Source organism: Charadrius vociferus, unplaced genomic scaffold, assembly GCF_000708025.1.
Source record: "Charadrius vociferus isolate BGI_N301 unplaced genomic scaffold, ASM70802v2 scaffold999, whole genome shotgun sequence".
In the NCBI taxonomy this organism is placed as follows: domain Eukaryota; kingdom Metazoa; phylum Chordata; class Aves; order Charadriiformes; family Charadriidae; genus Charadrius; species Charadrius vociferus.
Window position 1 is genome coordinate 681,428 of NW_009658627.1, and position 10,907 is coordinate 692,334.

Genomic DNA, 10,907 nt, shown 5'->3' on the forward strand with positions numbered 1-10,907 from the left:
GTTTGTCCCAGTAGAAGAATCTCCAAAATCTAGGCAATGTACCTGATTACCAAGCAAGAGGTTTGGCTTGAGGTGATAGGTTATGCTGAGATGCTTCTCTAGCATAGTGTCTCCCTTACACCAGGACCTTATACCTCCTTTACACCTTTTTTCTTCAGTTGTAGCAATGACATGTGTGTCCCCCAAGAAAAAGAAAAAAAAAAAAAGATGAAGACCATGCTGCGGGTCACAGAAATGTTGTCATAAGCTCCTGGTTGCTGCTGTTGCTTATGAAAGTACCGGTTGCTGCTATACCATGTACTTGCTCTTAAGTCTAATTGTAAGAGAGGAAAACATTCCATACTGATTCTGTCTACTGATAGGCAAGGTAGTCTTCTACCAGATTAAATACCTAAATGCTTCTTTTCATCTGGACTGCAGCTCCTTCTCTGGGAAAGCTCAGCAGCACTGACTTGTTAATAAGAGTAGATAATTTCAATGTGAAAACTCTGTCTTCTTTCTCCCTCAGTTTCACAAGTATGCCATACATCTGAACCTTCCACATTCACTTCCTCCAATGACTGTGGAGTCCTGGTTTTGGTAAGAAAAATAGCAGATCCTGTGTTTTCAGTTTACACAGCTGCTAACTTGCAGGGATTGACAAAGATCTTATTTCTTTATACACTGTGTGTAATTTTTTTCTGTAGAGGATTTAATTCAGCTCATATTTCAGCAGTTGGAGAGAAACAAGTTCTTCTGGCACCCTGCACTGCAGGTGATTATTTTTAAAACACACATTTGTGCTGCTTGTGGAGCAATGGAAGCTCTCTTGCTTAGTGAGGCTTCTGGGCACTACAGTATTAAAAGAGCCACTTCATGGAGTAGAGAGTTTGTTATTAAAGTCTAGTAACAATCATCACTGAGCAGTTACTCTGCTGTAGGACTGTCTGTCTCTTCTTTCCACGGTAATTCAGGCGGTTGAACTCCTCCATGACCTGCAGCATGGTCTTTCCTTTGGTCTCTGGCATCACCAGGAAGACAAAGATAGCCATGGACAGACAGTATGTCAGGAAAATGATGAAACAGAAACTACCAAGACCTTCCTACAGGAAAAGAAAGAGACAAAATGTGTTCATATAAATTGATAAAGGTTTCCTTCTCTTATGATATGGAGTTTCTGGTTTTGTATTTACTAAAAAACTTAGTCAGGGACTCAGTTGGTGTAAATCCTGCTTGCTGCCACCTAGGGAATGGCACCAAGTGGTAAGATGAACTAATTCTCCTGGCCTTTTTTAAGGAGCAAAGTTGTATGCTCAGCAGATATTGAATGTCATTGCTTGGCAATGCAGAGAAGTGCTGAGCTTCAGTTACTCTTCCTTTCCGCTCCGTCCTTCTCAGTCAGTGCTAGACTGGGGAAGGTACATAGTGTGTTAGCTCTGTCCTTCCTTGAACAGTAGAAAACTGCAAAGGCTTTAGTGTCCTGCTACTTCCTAGTGCTGGGTGAGATCTCTGGGACTGCCCATTTTCCATATTAACCCCAAAGGAGATGCACATACAGGACAAGAGGGGAAAAGAAATTCAAATGACATCTGACAGTGTTTGTGCCTCTGTCACTGCTTCTGTGTTTGCCAGTGTCACACTCTAATTGTGTGTAGAGTTAGCAGCATTTTGTGGTTTTGCTACACTGTCACTAGACATCTGAGTGAAAAGGAAGAGGTCATCAGAACAGCAATTACTTTGGGGTCTGTCCTTTGCTTGAAGTGTTGAAAAAGAGAAGTATGCTCTGGGTTCAAGAAAGGTCTAACTTCCTGAACTGAAATAAAACAGCCTGCTTTGCTTACCACAATGAAAGGGAACAAAAGCCCAAGGATGAAGAGTTGGATCCAGTTTGTAGCACCATTAAAAACATAAGCAGCTGGTCTGTATGACTGAATAAATATTTCTGTGGGCAAAGGGCATAATACTCCAGCTGAAAAAAAATGGAAAAAAGAAAGTTTAGAAATTTTGCAAGATGCTTCTGTAACTCATACGTCATATTGCCATGTAAGTTAATGGCTTTAACTGACCTGGGAGTGTTTGAGGCGCTGCTTGGCTCTGCAGGAGGGAGGAATGTAGGAATGCAATATGAAATGAAGTTTTACCTCCTACCACAGTATGGAGGGAAATATCTACCCCTGCACCGAATCAGGAGTGGGGATTCATGCTAACTGTGGAACAGCTATGCCTGGGACCTCTCCTAAAGGCTGCAGTGAGGAAGGAATAAGTATATGAAACTATTCCAGTAGAAAATACCAACCTGGCCCAATGCCAAAGCTCATGATGAAAATAAAGATGAGTGCAACAGAGCAGTATGGTATCCAGGAAAAGGAATCCTATGGTAGGAAATGAACAGCAAAAAAAATCAGAAATTAAAATTTTATTTATCCAGCTCCATTAGAAACACTCATCACTGCTAAGTATGTCAATGTTAAACATACATGTGTTTCCTCTTCTTCCAGAAACTTCACAAGGAGATAGTCTTGGCAGTGATCATGGTTGTATAAAGCTATTGGCTCTAATTTGCACGTACGTGGCTGGGAACAGAACTCTGTTAGCCCCAAAAATACTTCTACTCCCACTAAAAAGTGACTTGTGGGGAGGGAAATAGTAATGATATCTGCCACACAATATAACATGAAGACGGGACACAGCTCTAATGCATAAGTGGGATCTTACCTGTAGTGAAAGTGTGACTGTGAGGAGCACTAAAGCCAAGGCCAGGACAGTGTAGCTTTTCCACAGCAGTGTCTTCCTCCCTGCACGCTCAATTAGGAAACCCTGCAACCAGGAGGACATGCCGTCAGCTCCAAAGGACAGATCTTAAAGGGAGACATGGGTGAGCTGTTCCAGTAGCTTCCTTCACCAGCCAGGCAGGGGATCTCTGAAGAGTCAGGGACTGGGATGTGCTACCTTCTCTGGGAGAGTGAGTAAGGGCGTCTGGGGGGACTGAGCAGGATGAGGAGCTGCAGGGAGTGGGGGGAAGCTGGGGAGATGCAGGGCTGCAAGGAGCACTGCCCAGGCAGCAGAGGCCTGAGGTGGCATTGTGCAGGGAAAGGACAGCCAGGGAGGACAGCAAAGTGGAAATGCTTACACTGTTAATTGCCACGAATCCTGCAGCCGCAAGTCCTACTGACAAGTGGACGCAGGGACTGTCATCTGCCCTTCCTACAGAGGGGAACTGGGACTCCCAAGGCTGGCTCAGGCTGTGTCATGATTTTGAGGGAAAGACTCTCCTGTCCTCCCATAAACTGAACACAATTGCTTATTTTTGCAAGGTGGGTGGAGATGATTTTTTGTGATCAGTGCAAAGTACTACTGTTGACATGCAGGAGTTTGATTCCTGAAGCTTCATTTACTGTAGTTTCTAAAGACTGAAATGAAACATGCATTACAGCAGAATGAAATTCAACTGAAGAGCCACTTACACACAGAACTGTGGAGAGGATCTCAGTGATCCCAATTCCCAGGGAGACATAGTGGGTTTGAGCAGGGGGGATTCCAGCCTTTATAAAGACACTGTATGCATAAAAGTAAACCTGGAAAGAACAGAAATGTATGAAGATTGTACCCATGTGATCATGTTTACACTAGCTTCTGTCTTTTTTGACAGAATATAACTAATTAGGCCTTAGCAAAAGAGAAAATCTTCTTGGTTTCATTAAATAATCCTCAATGTTTTAATGAGGCTTATTCGCGCAGAACAGCTTTTACCAGCAGCTCTGTCTTGAACTCAATAACAAATACAGCCTTTTTCTTCTTTTTTTTTTTTTTTTTTGCTTTTAGCACTAGCCTTTGTGTTATGTTACAGGTTATAATTCTATCTGACATCTTTCACATGTTTTAGAGTCTCATACTTTGGATGAGGAGCAGAAATGTGGACAGTACATACTAAGAAAATGGTTTAAATTATCTTTCTACGTCATCGTTAAGCCTTTACATTGATTATGACAGTCACTATTTTTCTGGACATAAGCACTTCTAAAGCATAAGAAATTCCACTACTGATAAGCTCAATTTCTACTGGTCCTTCTTGATATAGGTACTGCTGCACTAGTGGGGATAGAAAAGGGTCTTATGAATCTTGAAGTCTTTCTGAACTTGCAAAGTTAATCTGGATTTTGAAACTTTTATGCTTTTACTATAAGCTCATTTTATACAATAACTACTCCCATACTCAATACTTTCTACTGAAACAGAGATATTTCCAGAGAAAAGGTATATTAGAGAGTATATATTTGTAACTGTCACATATATTACTGGGATGTTGTAATTGTCTATAATCTGAGAAAGTGCAAAGTTAAAGAATTTAGAAAGAAACTCAAAGAAGTAAGAGTATGGAAATGCACTGTCAATGTACATGACAAACCTGACTCAGTTTGTACTGAAATGGCTGAACAATTTTGGTCAGTGCATTCTGGAGTTCAGAGACCCAGAGGAGGTTAGGCTATTCTTTACTTATTCTGTATTTGAGATTTTATTTTATCCCCTTCCATTCTCTTATCATAATAGGGTAATTCAGATGCCTTCAGATGACACTTGCTAAAACACAATTCTCAACTTACCCCAGGGCCCAAAGTTCCATGGTGTCCTGGTTCCGGCAGGGATGGGGTTAATCTCCCCAGGAGCCGGCAGGGGGCAGGTATTCCATACCACGTGACCCATGCCCGAGCTATAAGAAGAGCTAGCCGGGGCAAGGAGAGGAGTCGCCACTCGGGGGTGGGCTGCGGCGGTGCGGGTCCGGTCGGTGCGCTTCGCGGCGGTACTGTAATCGCGTTTTTGTCTTTTCCTTTTGCTGTTCTGTTAAATTGCACTCTTTTAACCCACGAGTTTGGCCCTGTCATTTTCTTTACAACAGATCCCTTCCTTACAGCCGCTGTTGCAGTAAGCATTTTACTACTCATTGCAAAGCTTACTTTTTGCCAAGAAACTGTAAGCAATCTAGAAATCTGAGAAAAGTAGCTTGCGTACCACATTGACCCCGATTAACTGCATGCATGAGGAGACAAGGAAGAGAGTGATGAGCTGCCAACGGACAGCTTTGTCACGAAAAAGATCCCAAACGCTCTTAGCCTTCTCCCCGTGGATGGCTTCTTGCTCTGCCATCATGTCATCTATTTCGGCCATATGGTCGCCATCTCCCCAGAGCTGCTTCACAGCTGGAAGGTGAGGGAGAGAAAAGATGACTCCTAATCCAAGCTCACCAGCACAGACGTGAATTCAGAGGATTACTTCCTGCCTTACAGAGTGTCTTAATTTGAGCTTCTGGCTCTTTGCTTGTGTGAGAAACTTCCTAGAGATCTGGGTTCAGATTAGACACAGATCCAGTTCATTGCTGTCTATTCTTACCCATAAATTTTAATCACAACCTCAGCCTTGGCCAATAGCAGCTTACAGTGTTTCAATGTAAATCATGCCTAAATTCTTACCAATCCTTTCCCGAATACCCTCCTGCTAAAGGTGCAGTTCTAGTGCATGCACCAAAACACAGACAAGGAAAAATGACTCCTACAGTGAAAAATGAGTCTACATCCAGAGTTCTCTCTTTTGCTAGTTAAAAACCCACGATAGCTGTTTCTCTAGTTATGTCAACAGTTGCTGTTAGGGTTACTGAAGAACTGGAATGCTGACGGATATGGCATGACAGTAAAGAGCATCCCTTTCTTACACAGAGCCAGAAGGTACCATATCCACACCCTGTCTGCTCAGGGCAGAATCTGTATTGATGGAAATACAAGCTCTGATTGTGTCCCTCAGAGGATCCTGGCAGAGGGTAAGGGAAATACTAGTCTATACTACTAATATCAAAACAGAAGAGGCTGTCTTTCATTAAAGCTGAAGGTGGTTTCAGAGCCAGAATACCAAGAGTCTTTTTTCCAACTGTACCTCTCTTCCAGGCTCATGTGGGGCTTTACCGTGTTTTCCACTCTTTGTTAAGATGAATGCTCTGCAGCCCGTTTCCTTACCTTTGATGCACCCCTCCTTGTCCTTTCTGTCAATGAGCAGGTAGCGGGGAGAGTCTGGGAAGAAGGGGAGGGTGAGAAGCTGAACGAGGGCAGGAAACGCATTGGCTGCCATGAGAATAGGCCAGAGAGCATCTACTCCAAGAACTTCTCTGAAACAAAACCAGCCGAGCAAGAGGAGCTGAGCAACTGTGCACTGGCCATGTGAGCACACACAGACTCGGGGTGGTCCCTCGGCTTTGCTGCATGTGTCCTGGCAGCTCTCACCCAGGAGTCTCCAGCATTTCTCAGCCCAGAAAGAATAAAATCTCAGTGGAAGGTGGAAGGGAGAGCAGAGTGCTCTTGCCTGCAGCACACGTGTTACGCAGTGTTGCCACCTGTTGTTCAGTGGTGAGTGCAGCAAGGCTAACTGTGTACTCCTGCAACAGATGAGGGCCCACAGGGATGAACAGCGTCCCAGCACAAGTGCTGAAGAAAGAACTTGTGGTGGCTGATCCCTCTGTTCCTGATCCAAAGAGTCTCAAGTTACAATTAAGACAGGGTCCACAGGTTATCAGCCTGGTACTGACTGTCCCAAATAGGAGCCACTGGGTTTCCTGCAGCTTTGAGAATATTGTGGCCAGAATGATGTGTGCCTGGGAATGGAATCCACCATAAGTTTCTGGTTTTGCATGTGTTTGATGAGTGGGTGTGCCGGTTTGTGTGTATTTTCAAGAAAATGTGGATGGATCTGATATTCCCTGCTCCTTTTAAAAAAATAAAAAGTAAAGGTCAGTTCTTACTAAAGATGGATTTCTTTCAAACCCATTGAAATCTGTTAAAGGATTTTATTGTCTGTATTTTGATCTGTCTTTGCTAGGAAGTAACATCATTCTTCAGGATTAAATATTTTGTATGATTTCTGTTTCCCATTCACTTAAATCAGGAATTTGGGCTGAGCTAATTCAGTCTAGCTGCCTAGGGTACTCTGAAAACATGTCTACAAATAGTTGCTGATTTGCCTATCCATAAACCTGCATTGACACCTGCATATATTTTAATAACAGAATAAATTAAATAGGCCTTAGACCCCCATACCTGAGACCCAGAGCAAATCCTACAAACTTTCCCATGGCAATGGCAGTAGAAGCTGTTATAGCAATCAGTCCACGGAGCTTCCGTGGGGCACATTCCCCAGCATACATGAGATGGATATTCAGAGCTAAACCTGCAGGGAAAAATGACTGTCAGGGCAATTCAAACTGCCATAGGTCTGGTGTTTTGGAGGGGACCATTATAAGCAAAGCATATAGGGTTAGGCTCTGAGATACTTTTTTAACCATGATGGGTATATGTCTGCCTGACATGAAGCATGTTCCCAGTATGGTGGCCTTGCATCTTTGCTAAATATTTCACTAAGCAAGTATGTTCCCCTGGGAAATCTGTTCTTCATCAAGCTGGCCTTCTCTTACAAAGTTTCCAACAGCCACATATACAGGATTGTGGTTGCTCCCTTTAATCTCAGATTATATTTTTCAATGTCTACTCAGGATGTTATGTGCCTTAGTTTGTGCTTGAAACCAACAAGTTAACAAAAGCTGAATATTCCACTTGCTCAGTGAATTAATTAATATGTATCCTCTCTCTTAATTTTCTTTGCTGGTTAGTATTATCTTCATCCAACTGCTCAGGGATTGAAAACACTGGCAGAATGTCACCTTCTGAAGCATCTGGAAATTAGAATTGCCCAGCTTGAAAACCATTCTCTTGGCTGTAATATGGAAGGCAGTATTAGCCACAATGAGCAGCAACAGAAAGAACAGCTTTCTACTAAGTGAGCATACTCCCCTGAAATATTGCATGATTTGGCTTTTTCACAAGTTGGCAGTACTTTTTATATGGATTGCATGCAAAGACAAAAGAATGAGAAATGGAGATGACACACGTGATTAATTTAAATATGTTTGTGCTTTCTTATTTAGTTAAAAATGCATTCAGTAGTCAGGCTCTCTGCAGAGTTCAGTAAAAATCTGTGATCCATATACTCAATCTGGTAAGTCCTTGTGACCCTCAGTCACCGGTCTCCCAACTATTTAATACCATAGGTAGGAATGCTAATTTACCTCCACACACTCCAGAAAATATTCTTCCAGCAATAATCATCTCAAAGGATCCACACAGCCGGCTGAGTCCCATCAGAGCTGCGCTCAGCAGAGCAGGGATATTGGCCAACAGCATGGTCTTCTTCCTGGAATTCATTTAAATTAATGTGAGCATAAATATTGTCTGTGTGTCATTCACATGGACAATCCTTCAGCCTGACAGAAGTGGCATGAATTGTACCATGGTTAAAGACTCTGTGCCAGCTTCTGAGATCAGCTGCAGTGAGGGAAATGGGAAGGGGAAAACTTTGTAATGGGCTGATAAGCTAGTTGAAGCTTTTGAAGCTCACAAGCTTTGAGAGTGATTGACTGTGAAATTCAGTTTAAAATGCATGCACTCCTCATGTGATTTCTCGAGACTGGATTTGCTTTGGAATTTATAAGGGAGAAGGTATGATTTTCTTCGTGATCATTGGCAGATTTTGCCATTCTGTTTCTTCGCTAAACTGATCCTTCATCTGAAGCAGCTCTGGGCTGCTCACAGGGATACTTTTCAAGCAGTGTTTCTCCCAAGACACAGTAATTTATTTTTGCAGTTGTGGGTGTAAACAGAAAGACTAATGTAATCATTACTCCTACCTTCCAAATCTAACAGACAAATATCCACCAGACAAAGACCCCAGAAGCCCACCGATGCTGTAGATGGACACAACAAAGGACCACATCAAAGTAATCAACTCTTCAGAGGGAGAAGAGCCATATCTCTTCAGCCAGGTCTCACGGATGAAACTTTTGATGTACTTCAAAATAATAGCAGAAAGCAATGGACTCAGTCAACATGTTTTTGCATAATTGCACCTCTTTTTTACTTCTCTTACCTACTTACTGGTCTTTTTGATACATTTCTATCGACATCTTGGTTGAAATCTTAGCCCCAGTGAAATCAAAGGGAATTTTGCCACTAACATTCCTGGAGTTAATGTTCTAGCAACAAGGTGCAATGAATAAATCGATGAATAAATATATCAATATTAAATATCAACAGTGAGTACCACTAACAGAGTGGCAGGTTGGTCTTCTGTTTATGTGCTAAACTCTGATTGTTTTGCTACCCAATCTTCTGCTCCATTCCTACTTGTCTGTCTGTCTCTCCTGTCTACCTGCTGAATCCTGGCTGGTGCCAGTGAAATCCAGGTTTGACTTCAACTGAGTTCAGTGAGATCAGGATTTGCCCCTCGATGTGGCTCATTGTGGGGTCTCTTTGACCTACTGTTCATAACCTCCATGGCACCTTCATTCTTGATGAGGATTCCCAATGTGGTGATAGCATGAGCTCAATGTCCTCGCAACCATTCAGGATGACAAATACTGATGACAGCACTGATACCTAGCAGCTGCAGGTATCAGTGCTGACCTCAGCTCTAGAGCCACAGTCCTTCCCTGTCCTATTTCACCTTACAGACAGTCACTTAGACCTAGTATATGTGGCCAAGGACATGGTTCAAAGGACTCCCTGAGCACTGGAAAGAGAAGAATGTCCTGTGAGCAATCCAACTCAGTAAGGGGAACATGGCTGACTTTATAGATATCACTCATCCTCCCCTTTCACAGTTCTGTCACACCAGACAGAAGTTAAAACCCAATGAAACACAAGCTACTCTTAGAACCAAGAAACCAAAATAAGTCTAGTTTTGAGAGCAAAAGTGAAAAAGTTAGTGATTGCAAATAGAAGCAGGAAAAAGCAGGAATGCATGAGAACATTGAAATTCTTGCTGTGAGCTCAATTTTTTGAGCTGTCCATGCTTACCTCAGCAGGAGAATTGATAATAGAGATCTGCAACCCATACTGGAAAGCTCCACCAATGCCCAGAACAAAAGCCAGGAGGAAGAGATTGTAGCTCATTTTCTGGCAGGAAATAAAAACAGCAAGCAAAGCCAGTGTAGCTATTCAGACATGTCCTGTTTTACCTTCAGGAACTCTTACACCTTGAGCAAGACCACACACCTGCCTCCTCCGAGATGAAGGAGCCTGTGCACAGAGTGCAACAGAAGACCACAGCTACTAAAGCACAGGAGAGTGAAAAATTTGAGGAAAGACAAACCTCGTAGCTATCTCCCAGAACCCAGTTACACACTTCAGTGCTTCTGTCTTCAGCTTTGGGCATCTTAATCTGCACTATCATAGCGTAACTAGTTGCGGGAGCATGGTGCAGTGTGCAAACATTATGTGCACAATTTCCATCTATTTGTCCTTCCTCCTCCTTTCCCATTTGTTATCTCACCTAAATGAATATTTTGCTCAGTGACTTGGCTGAGACTAGATAAATATTTGGGGATTGAAGAGAATTCCTGCTTTCATCGTTTATTCACCCTTTCTTAGAACTATATCTGACTAAAGGCTTAAGAATACCCCCACAATGTATTACTATGACACATGCATACCCCATCCCTCCTACTCCCACTGCTCTCTGTTACTGAGTGTCCTACTGATATTCTGTCCAGCAATGATGGCACGATGCCGCACTTCTATCTCTAGAACAAATCATATTCAAAGGCAATGCTGAACAACAACTTCCAAACATTTACAAGCTGATTTCTAATCAGATTAATCCCATTGCTTGAATGGGCATCAAATTTATCCATGTTGCAACATTGTTGGCTTCAAAGGAGTCAGCTCTGAATAAATTTGGTATTTGGCACATTCACATATTAAATGATAACAATCTCCTGTTTGCCAAAGCACTATGAAGAAATGGGATCCACAGTCTCTACTACTAGACATCCCTGCTATCCTTCGTGCTACAAAAAATGCCACATATCAGCACAAAACTTCCCCTCCATATGAAAA

At 42.6% G+C, this 10,907-nt stretch overlaps 1 protein-coding gene across 1 annotated transcript; it reads right to left on the bottom strand.

The window, feature by feature from the left end:
* Positions 1-875: 875 nt before the first annotated feature.
* On the bottom strand, positions 876-9,962 carry LOC104293698 (solute carrier family 2, facilitated glucose transporter member 11-like). Its single transcript, XM_009893219.1, has 11 exons — positions 9,867-9,962; positions 8,699-8,859; positions 8,081-8,205; positions 7,056-7,185; positions 5,982-6,130; positions 4,987-5,174; positions 3,444-3,554; positions 2,695-2,796; positions 2,276-2,351; positions 1,821-1,948; positions 876-1,082 (listed from the first exon to the last, which is right to left on the bottom strand). Exons 1-11 carry the CDS (start codon positions 9,960-9,962, stop codon positions 876-878), a joined length of 1,473 nt encoding a protein of 490 aa, XP_009891521.1.
* Positions 9,963-10,907: the final 945 nt, after the last annotated feature.

Coding starts and splice junctions, on each gene's coding strand:
- LOC104293698 (XM_009893219.1), bottom strand. CDS start 9,962: ATGAGCTACAATCTCTTCCTCCTGGCTTTTGTTCTGGGCATTGGTGGA. Junction 5,175..5,981: donor CAAGGAGGGGTGCATCAAAG/GTAAGGAAACGG, acceptor CTCACCTTCCAG/CTGTGAAGCAGCTCTGGGGA. Junction 3,555..4,986: donor AGTTAATCGGGGTCAATGTG/GTACGCAAGCTA, acceptor TGTTCTTTCCAG/GTTTACTTTTATGCATACAG.